Source organism: Neovison vison, chromosome 5 (assembly GCF_020171115.1).
Source record: "Neovison vison isolate M4711 chromosome 5, ASM_NN_V1, whole genome shotgun sequence".
NCBI lineage: Eukaryota > Metazoa > Chordata > Mammalia > Carnivora > Mustelidae > Neogale > Neogale vison.
The window spans coordinates 70135060-70156106 of NC_058095.1; the positions used below are offsets into that span (position 1 = coordinate 70135060).

Sequence of the window (21047 nt, forward strand, 5' to 3'; positions counted from 1 at the left end):
AACCAACTGAGCCACTCAGGCGTCCCAATAAATAAAACCTTTTAAAATAAAAAAGAAAACCCATATTTACTGTTTGAGGAAAGGTAAAGAGGAGATTAAGGGAGCGGAACTTTTAATCTGGAGCTATACTTCTCAAAGTGTGGTCCCTGGACTAGCAGCAGCAGCAGCGGCAGCAACATCACTCGGGAACTTAGAAACGTTGAATGCTAGGCTCCAGCCTATACCTCCTGAATCAGAAACTCTGAAAAGTAGCGTCCAACAACCCGTTCCAACAAGCCCTTTGAGAGATTCTGCTGACCCTGAAGCATGAGGTCTGCAAGGCAACATGGCAGTGTAAGAGGAGCGCGGGCCCAGGAGCAGATTCCAGGCTTAACTCTGGCACAAAACCTTACATCAGTCTCCTAACTTCTCAGACCCTCAGCCTCCTTCAAAGCAATACAGACAGACAGTAACACGCAGATAATTAAATATTGTGAGGATTGGGGCGCCTGGGTGGCTCAGTGGGTTAAGCCTCTGCCTTCAGCTCAGGTCATGATCCCAGGGTTCTGGGATCGAGCCCTGCATCGGGCTCTCTGCTCAGCAGGGAGACTGCTTCCTCCTCTCTCTCTGCCTGCCTCTCTGCCTACTTGTGATCTCTCTCTCTGTCAAATAAATAAATAAAATCTTTTTTTAAAAAAATAAATAAATATTGTGAGGATTGCATGAGATCCCACATTCAGAATTTGCATACAGTAGGTGCTTAATAATTTTAAGCTCCTTTCAGTTGTCTTCCTGTGTATGGACAGGGCTGCAAACAAAAAATAAAAGGACCTAGGTGAAAGGGCTTGGTGAACTGCCAAGTGCAATAGAGATCTGAGGGACAAATAATTATTCTTGGAACAAACAGCCCAGCTCTGGAACACCTAGCATTCCCAGGGTAGGAGGAGGCTGTTTATGTCCAATATACAAGCACAAACTCTGCAACAGAGTACTACTACTTACAACAGAGTATCTACTTCTTACCTGCTCCTGAAAGCTGAGCCATGAAGAGTATACACGGTCCTCCCTTAACCCCCCTCCCTGCCCAGCATTCCCCTCAGAATTAATGAACTACTCCCTACTGTTTCCATTTATATTTTTTTAATTTTTTTTAAAGATTTTATTTATTTATTTATTTATTTGACAGAGAGAAATCACAAGTAGATGGAGAGGCAGGCAGAGAGAGAGAGAGAGAGAGAGAGAGGGAAGCAGGCTCCCTGCTGAGCAGAGAGCCCAATGCGGGACTCGATCCCAGGACCCTGAGATCATGACCTGAGCCGAAGGCAGCTGCTTAACCCACTGAGCCACCCAGGTGCCCTATTTTTTTAATTTTTAAAAAATATTTTATTTATTTATTTGATAGAGAGAGATCACAAGTAGGCAGAGAGGCAGGCAGAGAGAGGGAGGGAAGCAGGCTCCCTGCTGAGCAGAGAGCCCGATGCGGGACTCGATCCCAGGACCCTGAGATCATGACCTGAGCCGAAGGCAGCGGCTTAACCCACTGAGCCACCCAGGTGCCCCAACTGTTTCCAATTAAATGGATCCAAACTTTACTCATAGAAAAAGGATAATCTGGGGCGCCTGGGTGGCTCAGGTCATCATCTCAGGGTCCTGGGATCGAGTCCCGCATCGGGCTCTCTGCTCAGCAGGGAGCCTGCTTCCCTTCCTCTCTCTGCCTGCCTCTCTGCCTACTTGTGATCTCTCTCTGTCAAATAAATAAATAAAATCTTTAAAAAAAAAGAAAAGAAAAAGAAAAAGGATAATCTGAAAGCATTTTCCAGCCAATACAAGGAACTGTCACCACTTGCACCACACCATAGACCTGATTTGGGAAAACCCTAGTATGTGATACCTAACCCCTCTGTGGTCCTGGAGGGTTTAGATTAAGACAGGAACCTTTTGAAATCTGTTTCAGAAGAGAAACTCCAGAAAGAAAAGTACTACTTTTTCTTCCTCCACACTTCCTAGCCTCTCATACTACTGCTTGTTCTGCTCTAAGTCATCCATTCTACTCAGGAACCACCTTCCAGAAGGACAGTGAAGGCAGCTACAAGAATACACAGGGAGCTAAGTCAGACTGTGGGCTTAGCTGCCTGTTCAACCAAAGAGCCCCCAGTTAGAATGTCCGTGTGAGGCCCCAAGCATGACACAGAGTAATAATTACCCTACCTCTTTCCAACCTGGGCCCAGCAGAATGGTTCCCCCAAAGCAGGTGAGAAAAGGGCTGTTCTGCCATGAATGAGGCATTGACCAGAGAACACACCATCAACCTTCATAAACACATCCGTGCAGCGGGTTTCAAGTAGCATGCTCTCGGACACTCCCAAAAGATCCAGAAATTTCTCAGGAAGGAGGTGACAACTTCAGATGTGCACACTGACAACAAAGCTGTCTGGGACAGAGGAATAAGGAAAGCCCATACCATAAGCATGTGCGGCTGTCCGGAAACCGTAATGAAGACGAAGATTCACCTGACAAGCTCTTGGTACATTTGTTACCTATGTACCCATCACCCCTTTCACGAATCTACAGACAGTTAATGCGGATGAGAACCAACCAGGCTGTCAGATAAAGACAGAAAACCACAACCAGATGGTAATAATATGACCAAGCCCTGAGACTACAAGCCTAACGCTTTGCCCTAACCTTTTGCGGCTCCGGCTCACCTTTGATGAACATGTTACCTCTGCAGAAGCCTCCCTGAGATCAGCTACTAAACGTTTGTACCCCAGAGCCTGGCACCCACAGGCTCTCAGAAGGCCTACTGAACTAGGCTGGTGGGACTGTTTCGGTGCAAGCCCCACGCAGCCATTGAGAGGTGTTATTTTATGAGTGGGTAAAACAAGGGCCAGAGAAGCTAAAACCAGGAAGTCAGCTGAACAATGTCATCTTTGATGACATCTTTTGATATCCCAGGCCCAAACCCAGCTTGCCATTGTCCCCCACCGCAACCTCTGTTCCACTCAGACTGGTAACACCGATGTGCCCACATCGCCCTCCAGGCACGGAGTGTCCTCCTCTCTGCCTGTGGAATTCCCAGGCACCCTCGTGAATAGCCCCTAGACTCCAGGAAGCCAGTCCTATCTCCCAGCTCTTCTGGAATCTTCTGGACTCCTAAGAACACTGACAATCTCCACTACACACCTAAGCACTCACCTAGGCAGTAGCCTTCTGTCAGTGCTTGTGATTCCAAGCATCTCTGCTCTCCACATCAGAAATCCCCGAGGACCAGGACAGCCTCGAAACCCCAGCTCTCCCTTCTCCCAGCTGAGCAGCAGCTTCACTCCTCTGCACCTCGGTTTTCCCCATCTTAAGTGGCCCATCTCTTAAGTGGGAAGGACAACAAAACTTATTTCACAGAGCAGCCAGAAGAAGCAAGTATTAGCTGTAGATTTGCTCTGCACAAGCTACAGGTGCTGTTTCTTTTTCTTTTTTTCTTTTTTTAAAAGATTTTATTTGTTTATTTGACAGACAGAGATCACAAGTAGACAGAGAGGCAGGCAGAGAGAGAGAGAGAGAGAGAGAGGGAAGCAGGCTCCCTGCTGAGCAGAGAGCCCAATGCGGGACTCGATCCCAGGACCCTGAGATCATGACCTGAGCCGAAGGCAGCTGCTTAACCCACTGAGCCACCCAGGCGCCCCAGGTGCTGTTTCTTATACTCATCAGCTTTGTTTTATTTCTGTGTCCCTTCTCTCTGGTCAACCACCTAGCAATACTTTTCAAAGAATACTAACAACACTAAATGCCTTGAAAATCACGTTTACACTTTGTCACAACAGTACAGAATTTACATTAGAACCTCCTTCTATCCTCTAATTTGGCTGAACTGTGAAATCAGCTGGGCCTTGTCTGTTGACCAAATTGACAGTGTGGATGCTTCATTCTCTTCCTGGTTAAGTGTCTTGCCTAAGGGCTGGTGAATGGAGGGCGGGTCTGTTCCTTCCCAGGCCATAGAAGGGCCAGGTCGGTTCCTTCCCAGGTCAGAGATGGGCCAGGTGTCCCCCATATCCTCTCCAGATACCACACTCAAAACTAACTTAACTCTTCTGTTGTTAACAGTGACAGCTGCAATTTATTGAGCCTTTACTATGTACCGGGCAACAGTCATCTTACTGAAGCTATACTACTCCCAATATGAATTTCTCTCCTTCTCTCTCAGCAAGCTAAGGTTCAGAAAGGTCACACAATTTTCTAGGGTCAAACAGCCAAAAAATGGGTAAGGCAGAAATCACCTTGGGCCTTCTGATAGAAGTATCACACTCTTTCCACTTGCTGTGTATCCCTGTATCCATAATATATCTGTGTATTTTTAAATGTCCTTTAACTTCTACCCATCATGAGCTACCGTGGCATTTCCAAAGTATAGCATTTCCTACTGTAAAAGAGACAGAAAAGAAAATAAATCCCTTCAAGTTTACCAGTGCCCTCCAGCAGCTGGCTGGGATTCAATATCCAACGGAGAAATGAGGTTTTGGAAAAGAAAATGCACCTGAGGAAAGGAGATGAGGAAGAAAATCTAGATAGACACGATAGTCTGTAAAGGTGGGGAGAGACTCACCCCAAGCCCCATGTCCATCCTATCCTTTACCAAAAGCTTTACACTACAAAGAAAAGAAAGGCTCCTAATGCCAGTTAGCCAACAGGAGAAGCCTCAATAATTTCCCAGACCCCACTAAAGGCTGAAGCAAGAAAGTCTTAAGTACATCAGGAAATAAACAAATTACTACTACCTAAACCAGCCAGGCCCAGAAGGACACCAAAGGTCCCCACTCATAAAAGACGTTTTACCAGTCCTTCCACCAACCAGGAGGAACCCAGTTTTAAAAGAAAGCAATCAACATTCTCAGCTAATCAGCTGGCGAAAGTTACTGTCTTGAGTGAAAAGGCAAGTTGCTTTTTTAGTAAAGAAACCCCACACAGTGGGGCCATTCTGGTGTTCACTCACACAGCCTTGAGTTTTTCCTCACCCAGGATACCAACCGTCTCTGGTGCCTTTTTTCCAGGTACCACATAGAATTAACAGGTACTACAGAGCACCCCTCTCTCTACACTGTCACCAAGAGACTTCAGCTTTGGGCAAATTTAACACAGCAAGGAAGCAACAGTCAATGTGCAGAGACTACGGAATATCAAAACTTTAGAACTTGAAGGGACCTGGCCCATCTCACCTCCAAACACCTCACTTAACAGGTAAAATGTCAAACGAGAAAGAGCAGTGACTTGCACAAGGTCATATAGGAAGTCACTGGCAAAGTCCCTCCTGGAGCCCGGGCTTCCTGACTCCCAGACCAGGGCTCTTATCATTAAATAACACAGCCTCCCGTCTTTCCCAGAGGCAGTGAAGGCATGCCATCCCCCTGGCAAGATAATCACCCTCCGGGAACCCTTCCCCGCCCCCCCCCCCGTCCCAGTCCCTCCTACAGCCTAGCTGAGTTGCAGCTCTAATTAGCAAGTCTCAGAGCAGGGAGTATTCTCTGGGAGAGTGCCCGGTCTGAGGGCTGCTGGTACAGAAAAGAGGGACAAGGATGGAGGGAGAAGGGTGTGGGAGAACTGGGTTCTGGCGCCAGTGGCAGCAAAAGCGTCAACCTGCATGAGGGCGCACTCGGTGGCATCTCGCAGACCGCGAGGAGGAAAGCGGACCCCAGCAGCCGGCACCACTTCCAGGTGGCCGGAGGGGCTGGGGCTGGGGCTGGGCCCGGATCCGGAGGAACGCGCGGAGCATCTCCGAGTCCAAGCTGGGCCTCGGGAACCCGCCTGGCACGGTGGCAGCGGCGCCGTGAGCAGGCCCAGGCAGCCCGTGGGCAGAGGCCCGACGGCAAGGATGCCCGGGAGGCCACCGGGTGGCACCGGTGCCCGGCGAAGGCCCGCGCTCTTCACCAGCCCCGCCAGCCGCCGCCGTCGCCCACCCAGACTGCCCACCCTTCGCGCGGCCTTACCGAGGCACTGTCCCACAGGGGTGCTGAACGGGTTCCCCAGGAGGAACTCCATCTTGAGCGGACAACACGGCAGCGGCCCGGGTCCCCTGTCAGCCGCCCGGGTCCCCGCTGTCCCCCGTAGCGCTCCCGACCTGACTGACACTTGCCCCCGCCCCACCCTCCCGAACGCCGAAAGCCCGGCCCCTGACCCCACCCCTGTCGCGTCCCCATTGGGCAGCGTCTGCTCAGCCCTTCTCCGATTGGCCCCTACACGTCCCTCGTGAAGCCCCGCCCACCCCACGGCGCCCGATTGGACGGAGCGGTGAGCTAGGTCACAGGAATCTCCGTCAGGCGCAGCGGCACCTTCCCTGGCCCGCCTCCGAACGAGACCCTATGTGCTCTGATTCAGCTATATTTTGGTCAATCTAGCGAGTCCTTACTATTATTGGATAAGAGACGAGTCAATCATTCAAGTGGGGGGCGGGGAAGAGGCGGGGCTACTCATATCCCTGCCCATACTAAGGGCTGATTGGAGAAACTTTTGTTTTTTCTACTGCTGGTTGGTTGTAGGACTATTTCCCCACCCAAGAACTGCTATCACGTGACTGTCAACTTTCACCCAGGATGTCTACCACGCGACTTCCCTTTAGCAACCGACTGGTCACGCTTGGTTCCCTTAGTAACCGGCGAAGCGTCCTCTGCGTAGAAGCAGTCGGGTGGCTGGCTCTTGAGACGGTGAGACGTTGGAGCGGAGACGGTGGGGCAGACAGACCCTCGACTTAACGCTTTCCTCTGACCTTTTTCTCTGGGAGTCGGCCCGGCCCTCCTCATCTGTAAAATGAGCGCACTGATTCTCTGCTAGCCAGGTCACGGGCGGGCTGAGACCCTGGGCTTTCAGGACTTCGGATCAGAAAGATTGCTAAGGACGCATTTCCTCGGGGAGCAGGCCCCGAAGAGGTCTTTTTTAGGGGCTCCATCCCCCGACCTCCTGGCCTCATCCCTGTTATCGAAACAGAGGTCCCGGGTCCACCAATAAGTTATCCCGAGTATTTAACCCTCATATCCGACCTCTTAGCGGTGATAAAATGTATCTGTGTTCGTCACCTGGTGCTGTATCTAGTAAGGCTCCATTCCTCTCTCTTCTCGGTAGCTCCTTCTACGACTTGGGACAATTTCCTTCCCCTCCCGGGCCTCAGTTTCCTCATCTGGGAAATGAGGGAATTAGGACTCTTTTCTCCAGTGGTTTCCAGAGCCGACACGCAATTAAGAAATGAGTGTGCACTTAGTACCCCGGAAGCACTCCGTTAATTGTTGATTTTCCTTCAGTAATCCATGGCCAGTAGGGGTATGTTTTTCAGATTCCATCGATCCCATGTTCCTGGTCTTGTTTCTTGGTGAGGAGGCTGCCCCATTGGCAGTGTTGTAGGACTTTTGGCTGCTTTCCCCATCTCCCACCTCTGGTCTTCACCACCAATACTAGTGTCAGACAAGTCAACAGGAACCCAAGTTGGGTGGTAAAATGTTGATAAAAGCCTCTTTAGGAGAGGAGTGGTCGGACCTCGGCCCTGACCCAGAACAGCTGAAAAACCTTGTGCATTGTGACCGTGAAAATCTACAGCGCCCTGGGTACAGCTGAGTCGTGATTAAGAAAATGGGCCCTGCCTCTGCTGTATGCCATATAGACGTATTAACTTAGGCATCTTACTTAACCTTTCAACCTAGCTTCCGTTTTTGTGGGTTTTTTTTTTTTTTGTGGGGTTTTTTTAAAGATTTTATTTATTTATTTGAGAGATGGAGATCACAAGTAGGCAGAGAAGCAGGCAGAGAGAGAGGAGGAAGCAGGCTCCTTGCTGAGCAGAGAGCCCGACGCTGGGCTCGATCCCAAGACCCCAGGATCATGACCTGAGCCGAAGGCAGAGACCTTAACCCACTGAGTCAACCAGGCACCCCTTGTGGTTTGTTTTTTTTTTTTAAGTCTGGGAACTGCAGATGATTAGTCCTACATATAAGTGAAGTTCCTGGAGATCTCTCTCAGCCACATCTTATCACAGCTCTTGCCCATCTCAGTACGACAGCCAGAGTGAGCCTCTTAAAACCCAAAGCTGACCATGTCCCTGCTCTCATTAAGCCCCAGGAGCTTCCTAGGGATCCTAGAATAATAAACTACTGTAGGTCCCTCCAACCTTGCTTCAATTCAGCCCAAATGGAATATGGCTTGTTCTCTCCCATCCCCAGGCCCTTGGTGTGCCGTTCCCACTTCCCTCTTTCCTACTCCTCCTTCATATCCCATCCTTGTCTCCCCTGGCCAGGCCAGGTGCCCCTAATGTATGCTGTCCTCGTTCCTGACATCTACAAACTTGTCATGGTTTGTAATTAAAAATTTGTATGATGATCTGATTCATGTCTGAAACAAGAGGGAAGGAGATCTGTTATATTCACGGCATGTAGTAGCTATTCATGACACGTGTGTGGGCTGAGTAAATGATCTTAAACAAATGTAGGAGGGAGGACTTATCCATTTTTACAGACAGGAAATCAGAGGCTTAGACAGGTGAGGTTAGTTGCCAAAAGATGCACGCCCAGGTTCCAAATCCTGCCCTCGTGTGCTTAACAAAGTGTGCCTCACAACCCTTCCACACTGAGTAGTGATTGTGGGCTTGACAGGAAAGCAAGCCTGATCCGTCCCAGGTGCCAGACCTAGAAGAAGTAGGAGTGATGAGAAGTCAGTTATGGTTCTGAAATCAGAATTAAGAGACATTTCCCAAAGTACAGCACTTTTCTTTGAGAAAGCACAAACTTTTCACAGGTAACATCTGCCAAACACTGCACGTGAAAATTTCCCCAAAGGCAAGTCGGTGTCAGGTTTTGGGAAATCTTAGAAATCTTAGAAAAAAACAGAGCGGGGAGATGGAAAGAGGGGGAGAGGACTGGAAACGTCTTTGGGAGTTGACTCATTCACTCTAAGGATTTGGAGTCACCGTTGAGAGACTGGAGAGAGTGGGAAGACGGAAGATGCAGGTGGAGAAGCAGCATGGCGGTGGTAAAGCTTGGGGGTGGGAGAGGGGCTAGGGGAGACTGTGGCTCCTTGGGCACTTGGGGACAGAAGGAGAGGACACACGACAGTTAAATGCGTAGGGACATTTGATCACAGACAGCCCAGAAATGGCAGATGCATATATATATAAGCTGCATTCAATTGGATGGTGGGGAGGGCAGAGGAAGGCAGTGGCAGTCTCTAAGACCAGGTGGCAGGATTGCCAGGCCCACCCCCATCTGCGGTGGACACCATTACCCCAACACTAGGAGTCTCTCCAACCAGCGCTCATTAGAGTAGTACAGGGGCCTCCCAGCAATGAGAAAGAGGCCTGGGTGTCAGGGACCAAGAAGGCAAAGGTAGATGGTGAAGCCAGCAGGGAGGTGAGAAGCAGGGGTGGGAAGTGGAAGGGAGGACTGAGTTTCCAGAAGGTTCAGGAGGCAGAATCTGGGAGCTTCCCTTAGCATGCGCCTTCCCAGAAATGTCCAACCCTTCTGGATGTTCTTACTCTTAGGTTGGTAAGGATGAGAATGAGGTCACGGTGCCCAGGCTTCCCAGGGCTGTGGCTCTGTCCAGCCAGGAACAGTAGCCCAAGGTCAGTTTGTGACTCCCTAACTCCACAGATGCCCCATTTGCCTCCAGGATTTCAACCAGATCCTTTGGCGCATTAGCAGCAGACACCTACTGGACTCAGTTTAAGTAAAATAAGATTTAATGTAAGAAGTCAGGAAACTCTCACAGGGCCTGGAATTAGGATCATTAGGGGCAGGAAAGTCAGCAAAGACTGTATCAGTCTTCTGTCCCTTTGGTCTTATTTTCTGGTTCACCTAGGTTCCTACCTCTGTTTCTCTCTGTCCATCTGCCGCCTCCTCCTCTTGTTCTTGCTGCTTAACACACCTCTGGCCAGCTGGCGACCCCCCAGATCCCCCGCGCCCCAGTTCACACAGCCAGCTCTGATGTCACTTTCTTCCTGCTGCCCCAAGTTCACATTTCTAATGGGAAGAACGGGAACAGCCAGCTTGGGTCAGTGTCTGCTGATCTCCACACAGTGGGCAGCTTGTGGGGAGATGGGGGAGTCTCAGAGAGAAGGGGAGCAGCTCTGCTTGGCAGGGGCTTCCAAGGATCCTGGTCAGCATTTGGTGGCAAGACACAGAACAAGGCTGGCTGAGGATAGCCAGAGACCGAAGATGGCCACGGCCACAAGGGCAGCCAAGCTCCAGGGTCCAAAGAGACCAGCGCGGGCACCAGTCTGCTGCGTGGGGGTAGGGTCACAGCCATGGTTGTGAGACCGAGGGGTGCACCCCTACAGGTGGGTAGCAGGCAGGAGAGGGCAGATGGTTGCTGGAAAAGGCCTGGAGCAGCCTTAGTGCAAAAGTACTGGCCCCTGGGTGGAGTGGGACGAGGAGTGGGACTGGGCATCCCCAGACCTTCTGTGACTGTCACTGTGCTCCCTGATGCCTTAAAGAGACCCCAGCAGGACCCTGTCCTCAGACAAAGGGAGAAGCAGACCGTGGATGAGGAACATGATGTCTTTTAGGGAAAATGCAGCGGCTGTACGACTCTGTGGAGCCGAGAGTGATGGATGAGGACATGCTCAAGCTGGCTGTCGGGGAACAAGGTCCGCAGGAGGAGGCCGGGCAGCTGGCCAGGCAGGAGGGCATCCTGTTCAAGGATGTCGTGTCGCTGCGGCTGGACTTCCAAAGTGCGTATCTGGGGCTGGGGTGGGGGCACCAGGCAGCCCAGCATCCCGCCCCGGGCTTCTCTGCCCTGGAATTCCACACAGGGTCTGTGATCACGGGACCCCCTTTCAGCATCTGGGCCTGCCTGGGTTAGAAGGTGCAGGGATGGCACAGAGTGTTTTAAAGCTTAATACGGCATGATGTTAGCATTTGCCTATCCCCAACACTGCCGATTCTGAATAACGGGACAAGATATCAAATTCCCCCACTCCACATCTAAGTGAACCCAAAGGCCATAGCTGTTTCCATCAGACTGTCTCTAATGGGAAGGTTAGAGTCCATGTCTCAAGCGCTGGTTGGAAGAAGAAGATGGGGCAACAGGTGCACGGCACCTGGCTCACTCAAAGAGGCCAGTGAGTCAGGACAGAGCGGGTGCAAGATGGAGCGAGAGAGGTGGCCAGGGGCCAGCATGTCTTGGGCAGGTGGGTCCCAATGGAGTCCCCCAGACTGATTTGCAGGCCTGCTCTGTCCTGGGTTTCTCCACTGGCCTGCTGGGTTGGCTGGTAGATGACTGGTGACTGGTAGATGGCTGGTAGATTCCCCAGTAGTCTGGGGAAGACTATGGGGACCCGTCAGTGGGCAAGGCAGGCCCTGCCATGGCCCAAGCCTCATGAAACCCACAGGCCTTCCCAGAGCGCGCCGTCCATGGAGCACCACCCAGAGCAGGGAGGGACCTTGGGCCTCAGTGACCTCAGTGGTCGGGGAGGGTTAAAGGGATTGCAGAAGGGCTGTCTCCAGAGGACCGTTAGCCACCTTTGGCTTACCCCAATCCTCCCCCACCCCCACCCCCCGCCGTCTAAGGTTCATTCCACTGGTATTTATCAAATGCCTGTTATACTCCAGGTGCTGTTCTAGGCACTAGGGATTTAGCAGTGAATGAAAAGGATAAAAACCCTGTCCTCATGGAACTGACATTCAGGTGATGGGAGAAATAAAGAAGGAAAATAATAGCATATGCTAAAAATACATGCTATAGAGGAAAATCAAGGAGAGAAGAAAAGGGTTGGGGGGATGCCATGTTTTATTGAGTGTTCAAAAGCCTCATCAAGAAGGTGACAACTGAGCAAAAGCTAGAAGGAAGTGAGGGAAAGAGCCACTCAGAGATCCGGGGAAAGCATTCCAGGCAGAGAAAGCAGCCAGTGCAAAGGCCCTGAGGCAGGCAGGCCCATATGGAGACCAGTCAGAGAGGTGGGATCAGCTAGCATCAGCCTTGGGGGTCAAGAGACAGTGTTTGGCTTTTATGGTGAGTGAGATGAGAACCCTGGGAGGGTCCTGAGCAGAGAAGGGACAGGATGGGACTTAGGTTTCCCTATGATCCCACAGACTGCAGGAGGGTAGAGTGGAGGGCCTCAGGGCTGGATCTGGGAGACTAGTGAGACAGTTGCGAACCAGGGAATAATGACGATGGGCTGAGACCAAGCCAGGCATAGTGGAGGCAGATCCCGCATCTGTGTTGAAGATTAAATGGACTCTTTGGGCAATCCTGGTATGCTGGTACCTCACTTAGAGCTCTCAGATACCTCCTGGGTTTTGTTGTGTTGTTGTGGCTTTTCCACGTGAATTGCTGATGCCCTGGGAAAAGCTAGCAAGGCAGAGCACCCAGAGTATGGGAGCTGTGGGAAGTCAGCCACAGCCAAGAACTGTCGGTCTGCGACCAGGACCAGAAAGGCTCCTGGAATATCCATACCAGGATGGGAGGTATCTGAGAGCGTAGGTGGAGATGGTGGCTGGTATCCTCCTGGGAAATCTGACTTCGGATTGCTGGGAGCAGACACCATTCTCGCTTGGCCCCAGGAACCTGGCAGATACAGGGCCTTGGGTCAGAGTAATGCTGTCCACCCATGCCCACCGAGACTCGGCTTGGGGAGGGCAGCCAGGGGCATCGCCCAGCCTCCCCCAGGTCCTCACAACACCATGGTTAAACCCTGCCTCTCCGAATGAATATTGAAACCGCTGCCCCAAATGTGTGGTTAGTAAATGTACTTTTTTCTTTTATCCCTTTCACTTCTATATTTTTTTTCACTTCTGTATTATTTAAGTGCTTTTCATAAGCATATTCTAATTTTTTAAGTTTTAGAAATCATTACAGAGGCAAAGAGAGAAAAAAGGGGGCAGATAAACAATGGGGGTGTTAAGGCTTCTAGGAAAAACTGGGAATAAATTTAGGCATCTAGAAGTTTATGTTACACAGTGTTTGTACTTAAGGCCAATTCAGAATGCCTCTGGCTGTCAGTATCAGAAGCCGAACTCGGCCTGGCTTGAGGAGCAAAAGGCATGAGTTGGCAGTGTCCCTCTGAAGCTGGCCTTTAGGGACCAGAGGTCAGGTGTTTCAGTGACATCAGGATCCCACCTATCTGCTGTATGGGTGATTTCTCCCATTCCCCATGTAGGGACATTTGGGGTCCCCCCATCTTTCTGCCTCTTGTGTGCCTATAGGTCTTTCTTTGGGCAATGTACACAAATGTGTTTTAAATAAAATGTGTCTTAAAAGGTTAAATATTTCAGGAAACTTGGCCAAACTGCCCTTCAAAATGAACTAGTTGGCTGCCACCCTCACCAACAGCGCACAAGGGGTGTGTGGTACAGGCAGTCACCCCGCAGCCTTGATTCTATTTGTCACACTGTGGGAGGCAGGGCACTGTCTGTGTCCCAAGGTGTTAGAGCCTACTGGGCAACACCCCAGCTGGGCACTAGAGGCAGCATGACTGGGTCCCATGGCCTGGGCAAGTCCATCCCACCTTCCCAAGGACTCCCCTACACTTCCCCCTACCCTCTAGGTCTTTTGGTCTCCAGGGTTAACACTGATCACTGCCCTCTGTGCACGAAGAGAGACTCCTGGGTTGTATGGTTAGCATCGGCATTAGCATCAGCAGTGAACTCTACCCTGACCCGAGGCTGGAAACAGCCAAGGCACCTTCTCCAATTGTTTCAGACATTCTCCGCATAGACAGCCTCTGGCAGTTTGAGAACCTGAGGAAGCTACAGCTGGACAACAACATCATTGAGAAGATCGAGGGCCTGGAGCATCTCGTACACCTGGTCTGGCTGGGTAAGGACCCCTCCTGCCCATGCTAATCCAAGGTGACTGCCTGGCCAAGGTTATTGCCTCACCAGTGATTTTCCTCTGGCTGCCAAGCATCAGCCGGGGTATGGTAGAAGGTCTGTCTACTGGGAACAAGAAAGCTACTCTTTTTAAAAGCCTGGAGCCTTGGCTGGGCAGAGCCAGCAAAGATGTGCTTGGACATGCCAAGCCAGAATATTCTGATCCACCATCCCAACTGGGAGAGGGTCAGGGGAGCAGCCTTGGACTCCCCCTAGTTATTCTAGATTCAGTGGGCCCTGGCAGCCAGGGTGCCTAGAGCAAACCAGAAACAATTATCACAGCTGCTAATGTGCTTGGGGCACTTACCTCCTGCTAAGCATGGGCCTGTTAATCCATACAGCATCACCAAGGCAGAGATGAGCCAACCGAGGCCACTGGGATGAGTGGGGGCATCAGGCTCCCTGCCGAGCTCTCTCAGGCTGACTCTGGAGCTCGAGCCCACATGGCTAACACCTCATGGGGGGTTTGTTTTGTTTTAAAATTTTATTTACTTATTTGACAGACAGAGATCACAAGTAGGCAGAGAGGCAGGTAGGAGTGGCAGGTGGGGGGTGGGAAGCAGGGTCCCTGCTGAGCAGAGAGCCTGATGCGGGCTCGATCCCAGGCTCCATCCCAGGACTCTGAGATCATGACCTGAGCTGAAGGCAGAGGCTTAACCCACTGAGCCACCCAGGCGCCCTGGCCTCACAGGGTTTTGATGAATAAGGAGAGGGGCCTGATTGGGGAGCTCTTTACACTGTGGGCTGATGTTGCCCTCACAGCAATCCTACCAGGGGCTGTTAAAATCCTGATGTGCAGAAGAGGAGGTGAGGCTCTGCGAGACTGAGGCACTTGCCCTCCAGCAGAGGGGGCGTGCAAGCCCGCACGTGCCTGACCCCAGAGCCCGTGTTCCCCCTGTCAGGCTGCTCCCCGTCATTGGCAACTCTGGATTTGCCTAAAAACTCTCAGCTATGGTGGTTCTGATAGTCCCCAGCTCACAGCAGCCCCACAGACAGGATCATGTTGTCACATTTGCAGCCGCGGACGCTGGGAGGCTACAGGCAGCAGAGGCGGCCCACAGCTGGGTCTTTTGCCCCAGGTGAGCCCTGCTGGTACCCTAGCACCCATCAATGCCAAGTCTGGGCATGGCGGTCCACCTGCATTGCCAAGAGTCCTTGTCTCTATAGGAGATGAAGGGGAGAAGGTGCTGGGTCAGTGCAGACCCTGAGCCATGCCCCCTCTGGAAGGCCTGCCAGCTTCCGGGTGTCTGAACGGCAGGCTTTTAGGTGAGAGCTTCTAGACCCAGCTGCCATCAAACCAGTGCCACAGGTCCCCATGAGATACTCCTGGGATACCCAGGCTTCCATGGGCGTGAGAGGGCAGAGGGGAAATTTCTGGTAAAATGTCAGGTTATCCTCCTCAAAGAGTCAGAAGTTGGCCTTTGTCTGGCCATAGCCCCAGTCACCCAGGGACTGCATGACAACCAGGAAGACCTGGGCCCTGGGGTGCAGGGGAGTGGGAAGATGGTGTCCCCAGGTTTCGGCAGCCCCCACCTCATGCCTGCTGGTGGCCCACCGCGTCAGCTGTCCCAGGGCTGAGGCTTCCTGGAACCAGCTAGCATGGGCCCTCCAAAGCTGAGTATGCACATCTTGTCCCAAAGAGATGTTGGGACGGCGGGCTGCTAGATTGAAATCAGACACGATGGGGGGGATATACACCACAGATATGGGCAAACACTGAATTTCACGGCCTCCCTCCCCCTTTCTCCAGCCTTCTTGTCAAACACAGCACACAGCCAGTTCGCTTGCAGTTCTGAAGAACAGAACTGGCTACGCGGTGGGAAAGGGAGTGGGCAGCCTTGGTATATGGCAGATCCCAGTTCAGTGCCATCTCTGGCCACATACTGCTTTCACACCAGTTCCTGCTAGAGAGGGCCTAGTGTCTCCTTTGGGGCTCGGAGTTGGGGCAGAGGGAAAGAGAATCTCCAGCAGACTCAGCGCTGAGCACAGAGCCTGATGCAGGGCTCGATCTATAACCCAAGGTCATGACCTGAGCCAAAACCATTAGCCTGATGCTGAACCGACTGCTTCACCGACTGCGCCAGCCAGGCACCCCAGGTGGCATTATTTGTAAAATGCCCACAGCGGTGAGGGAAGGAGGCCCTCCCAGCAGACTCCTTCCACTCCAAGATGCACCATTTTGGACCTGCCATTCGTCATTTCCATCCTGGAACAAGCCCAGAGCACAGATAGGAACCTTTGCCTTCATGTACCCAGGCAGGAAGACAAGTGGCAGGATGGGAGAGGGCAGTAATAGTTTGAGACCACAGGAAAGAATCCAGGCACAGCTTCTAGAAAACCGTAAGCTGTCACACAGTGAGTCTGTGATTGGCCTGTTGCCTTCGTGCTGTCCCCCAGAGTGTGAGGGAGTCCCCCAGAGTCCCCCAGAGTGCTCTGACGTGTTGGTTTCAAGACAGCCCACCCACTGGGCCCTCACAGCTCTCTTCCTTCCAGATCTGTCCTTCAACAACATCGAGGCCATCGAGGGGCTGGACACGCTGGTAAACCTGGAGGACCTGAGCCTGTTCAACAACCGGATCGCCAAGATCGACTCCCTGGACGCCCTGGTCAAGCTGCAGGTGCTGTCACTGGGCAACAACCAGATCGGCAACATGATGAACGTGAGTTCTCGGCCTGGGACTGGAGCGGCTGCCCTTGCTGCTCCTGCTGGCCTTCCAGCCTGGGGCAGGGGATATGGCTGGGCTCTCTAGAGCATCTGAGCAACCGGGGATGGGGGAGGGGTATCTATGGCCAGGGGAAATGTAGACTTAGCCTTCTAGATCACCCCCTTCTAGAAAAGCCAGAAATCCAGACTCTGCCACCAGACATTGGATCATGTTTAAACACCAAGTTTAACCCACACTTAGCCCGCCGGTGGAGGCCAGATTGCACCTCTCTCCCTCTTCCCCTGAGCCCCACACTCTTTTTTTTTTTTTTTTTTTTAATTTTATTTATTTATTTGACAGAGATCACAAGTAGGCAGAAAGGCAGGCAGAGAGAGAGAGAGAGAAGGAACAGGCTCCCTGCTGAGCAGAGAGCCCAATGCGGGGCTCAATCCCAGGACCCTGGGATCATGACCCAAGCCGAAGGCAGAGGCTTTAACCCACTGAGCTACCCAGGTGCCCCCGCACACTCTCTTATTAAACATTTCCTGAGATGAGGATCTATTTGGATATGGGGTCTTGGGCCTGAGCTCAAGGGTATGGAGATAAACAAGGTCTGGTCCCTTTGGGGGAGCCCAGCACACACCCACATAATCAAGACACGAGGTGACAAGAAGCCAGCATCAGCCTGAGGCATTGGTGATATGGGGGAAGGCAAGGTGACCCCACTGCACGCCCCCAGAACAGGTGAGCCGGGGCTGGGCCACATTCTCCTCTGCTCTCGGAGACCTCTGGGTCCCCTGACTGGTATGTTCCCTCATATTCCATGTATATATTCTTAAAACACTTACCCCCAAATGGTAATGATTTTATTTGCTCTCTAAACCATTCCTTTTCCCTGCCCCTTGAAAGTAAGCCCTTGGTACAAGGGATGGGACAGCGTGAGCTTTGTTCCCACCATGTCCCCAAGGCCTAGCACATGCCTGAGGCCTGTTAGGAGCTTAATAGAGTTTGTGGAACAAATAAACACAGGACTGAGAGAAATTCCTTCCGAAAAGCATGCTAGGTTTATTCTTTTGCATAGTACGGCATCTGGTCGTTCAGAAGATCCTGCCAAGGGAAACACTGGCTATGTTGTTGACTTTCCCTGCCTTACTAAAATAAAATATGGGAAGAATAAATGGCAGGTGGCAAGTGTCCCTCTGTCATCCACTTAATCCAATGTTACTAGAAACGGGGTTCCATTTATTTTAACGATCTGGCCCTGGCACACGGTTTATAAGGGAAAAGGCACGCCTACCCTGAGCAACCAGTAGTAACAACCACCACCAGCACCATTTAGGGAGTGGGTGAGAGGCCACTCCAGGTGCTCTTTCTGGAGCTCATTTCCTTTGGTCCCTCCATACCTGTGACACACAGAACACATCCTTATACCCATATTACAGATGAGGAAATGGAGGCTCACAGCCACGAGGCAACTTGCCCAAGGTCCCACAGCCAGTCTTTGAACTTAGGTCTGCTGATCCAGACAGCTGTCCAGCCTGGAACCCCCAGCCTGCTCCTTGCTTGTCTCTCCACCCACCACCAACAGTGTCATGGCCAGGCTGCGGACGCAGGCAGAGGGCCGAGGGGAGAGGCTGGCGGGGCTGGTTTCCATTTTGCGGCCGCCGGGAAAATGGGTTGCTCTCCCTCCTTCTCCCCAGATCATCTACCTGCGGCGGTTCAAGGACCTGCGCTCGCTCAGCCTCTCTGGGAACCCCATCGCAGAGTCAGAGGATTACAAGATGTTCATCTATGCCTACCTTCCTGACCTCGTGTACCTGGACTTCCGGCGCATCGATGACCACATGGCAAGTGTCTCCCTCGGGGTTCCAGCTCGAGCCCATGCCTAGGGGATACTCAGGTGATGGGGAGCACCCAGGAGAGCCTAGCAGGAGCGGGGAGGAAGACCAGCCCACGGGTCTCAGGGCTGACCCTGCCCGGCCTGGGCCCCAGAGCAGAGCACAGCGCCTAGGTGAACGGGGACACCTTCCAAGTGTGGGGCCCACTGTTTGCCAGAACCTTCTGGAAGATCCACAGAGATGGGGTGGGGTCAGAGAGCTGCCCGTCATCAGATCATGCCTTTCTCTTGTCCCATGACAGTACCAGAACCTGAGGCTTGAACTCTAAAACTCTCAAGTTTGGTGTTTTGTTTTTCATTTAGACAATAATTTGAAGGTCAGTCTGGGGTCCAGTGCTTGGAATAGGCCAGAGAGCTCTTGGGGGGTGTTTCAAAGCTCATTGTAGGACCAGGGGACAGCCTAACATAGCATAGTTCCAAAGGCATTCTCTCCCCAGTCCCCAGAAGTTTCCATAAAGGGCAGACAGCCGAGTCTGGGCATTCCCACTGTGCAGCAAGGAAACAAAGGCTCCTTTCACAATTCTGAGACTTGGCTAGAAGCATCAAGATAAATAATAAGTCAGAGGGTATCAGAGCAGAGGTCTGCAAAGCAGGGACACCTGGAACTCCCCTGTCACTTGACTGTCTGCCCTGAGGCCAGCTGCAACCAGCCCCGAGCCCCTGGCCTCTTGGTGCTGCAGGGCTTGGGCCCCAGAACAGCTGAGCCCAGACCTAGGCCACACAGGAGAGGGGCTGGGACATCTCCGGTCTCCAGCTGGGGTGCTGAATGGCTGGCGTGCCGCTCGCCTCAGCAGGACTGTGGGAGGACAGAGGTCTAAGAGCAGGCTCTTGAGGTGCCTCTCTGCTCTGTGGAGCTCTCCTGGAGGGCTCCCCCTGTTTCATAGGCCTTCACTGGACCTTCCAGAAGGCCCGGGTTTCATAAGCCACTTTTCAGTTGAGGCCCTGGACTGTATCTGAAGGCAGGTCCTCCACTCAATGCAGGGGAACAGAGGACAGTCCCCACAAAGCACACAGTATGGGCAGGAGCTGTGAGCTTGTGCGGCTTTGTGGGTGGGGGTGGGGAGTGGGACCATGTTGGGGTTTTGGACTAATCCAGGCAAAGGTGGAGTCCTGTGGGGAACCCTGAGCATTTTCAGCAGAATTCCTGATGTGGTCAGCAGTTCAGGGATCCAGTGACTGGTGTGGAGAATGGGGGCCGGAGAGATGTGGGACGGGGGAAGGGAATCAGAAAGGCAGAGGGCAGGGCTGGGGAAATGGAAAGGAGAAGAGGGGTCAGATACTAGAAATTTTAAAAATAAATTTCCTTATTAAAGTATCAATACATAAGAAAACAATATAAACATGCAACTCAATGAATAACATTTTTTAAAAAAGATTTTATTTATTTGAGAGAGAGCGAGAAAGTGCAAGCACACATGATGGTGGGGGTGGGGAGAGGCAGAGGGCGAAGCAGACTCCCTGGTGAGAGGGGGGCCTGTGCTATGTTGGGCTCAACCCCAGGACCCTGGGATTATGACCTGAGCTGAAGGCAGACACTTAACTGACAGGGCCACCCAGGCACCCCCAAATAGATCTTTAGAAGGATTTCAGCTCTGCAATATAAGCCCTTTGCAGCCAAGGCCCAAATTACAGCACAAAACTACAATGATCTCTATATTGACCTCGTGTTCAGGAGTGAGAGATGGCGGCAGGTGAGGCTTTGCAGGCCACGGCAGGAGCATGTCATCACCCTATGCCCAAGACGAAGGCCTACCAGGGAAGCAGGGGACTGACTGACAAGATGGGGTTTGCATTGCACAGAATGGCTCTGGCTCTCTGGGGGGACTTTGCAGACTAGGTGCACGGGGGAGGCCGGCAAGGAGGCTAAGGCAGGGGTCCTGGCCAGAGAGAATGGGGAGACGTGATCAGGAGCTAGTAGGGACAGACCCGGGTGCAGCCAGGGTCTGATGGGCAGGGAATGGTCCAGGAGGTCTCCCGGGTCTCTGGATGGGGTGCTGGATGCTTGGGGGCTGCCCACCCCAGTGGGACCATGGGAGGATAGAGGTCCATCTTGGACATGGTGAGTCGGCAGTGCTCTTGGGGCAGCCAGAGGAGAGAAGGCTTCAGAAGCTCCGTCTGGCTCTCAGAGGTAGGATCTGGGCTGAAGGTAAAGACCAGAGTGTCATTTGAGGAAGGAACAATCAGACGTGCTTGTGCTTAGTGCCTTAGTGCTGGTGAGATCAGCTGAGGTGTGTAGAGTAAGCCAAGGGGGAGGACTGAGCCCTAGGACCAGCAGTCCCTGGTGGCTACAGGGGGATGAGCAGGAGGGGTAGGAGGAGAGCCAAGAGGGCAGGACACAGAGGCCCTTGTCCCCAGGCCTATGACTTGGGTAACTCATTTGACCTCTCTCCCCCACGGTGAATCCCAGAGCCAGAACACTTCCTATGGAGAGCCGGGGGCACATGTCACTGTGGCCTGTGGCCCCTGCCCCAGGACATGTCCCGCAGATCCTCTGTCTGCCTGTGTTGCTTTCCCCCATCTTCCGGGTCCTTCCCTAATTTCCCTTAACCTCAGAATACTTGGAAAAGGCCTTGAAGAAGCAAGCCATTCTTGCGCACACAGTCTTACTGGGGGCTGTCCACACCCCAGCCGTGCCAGAGGGGCTGCAGGATGGCAGAGGTCAGCGTGGCCGGGAGGGCCTGAACATGCCCCGGGAAC

At 52.4% G+C, this 21047-nt stretch overlaps 2 protein-coding genes across 11 annotated transcripts in view; one reads left to right on the forward strand and one right to left on the reverse strand.

The window, feature by feature from the left end:
* TOM1L2 (target of myb1 like 2 membrane trafficking protein) overlaps window positions 1-6099 on the reverse strand; it is a 122948-nt gene extending 116849 nt beyond the window's left edge. For 5 of the 10 annotated variants that reach the window (XM_044249306.1, XM_044249304.1, XM_044249302.1 and 2 more), the window contains exon 1: window positions 2188-2299. In XM_044249306.1, coding sequence (XP_044105241.1) covers window positions 2188-2284 — 97 coding nt within the window. In that variant the 5' untranslated portion in view covers window positions 2285-2299. Of the gene's footprint in view, window positions 1-2187; window positions 2300-5954 lie in introns of those variants that run through there. The other 5 variants (XM_044249308.1, XM_044249307.1, XM_044249303.1 and 2 more) reach the window with 3 other exon arrangements.
* Window positions 6100-6565: 466 nt separating this feature from the next.
* Window positions 6566-21047, forward strand: part of DRC3 (dynein regulatory complex subunit 3) — a 31496-nt gene continuing 17014 nt past the window's right edge. Inside the window, exons 1-5 of the mRNA XM_044249310.1 lie at window positions 6566-6668; window positions 10505-10669; window positions 13639-13755; window positions 16302-16468; window positions 18154-18300. Coding sequence (XP_044105245.1) covers window positions 10510-10669; window positions 13639-13755; window positions 16302-16468; window positions 18154-18300 — 591 coding nt within the window. The 5' untranslated portion in view covers window positions 6566-6668; window positions 10505-10509. The remainder of the gene's footprint in view (window positions 6669-10504; window positions 10670-13638; window positions 13756-16301; window positions 16469-18153; window positions 18301-21047) is intronic.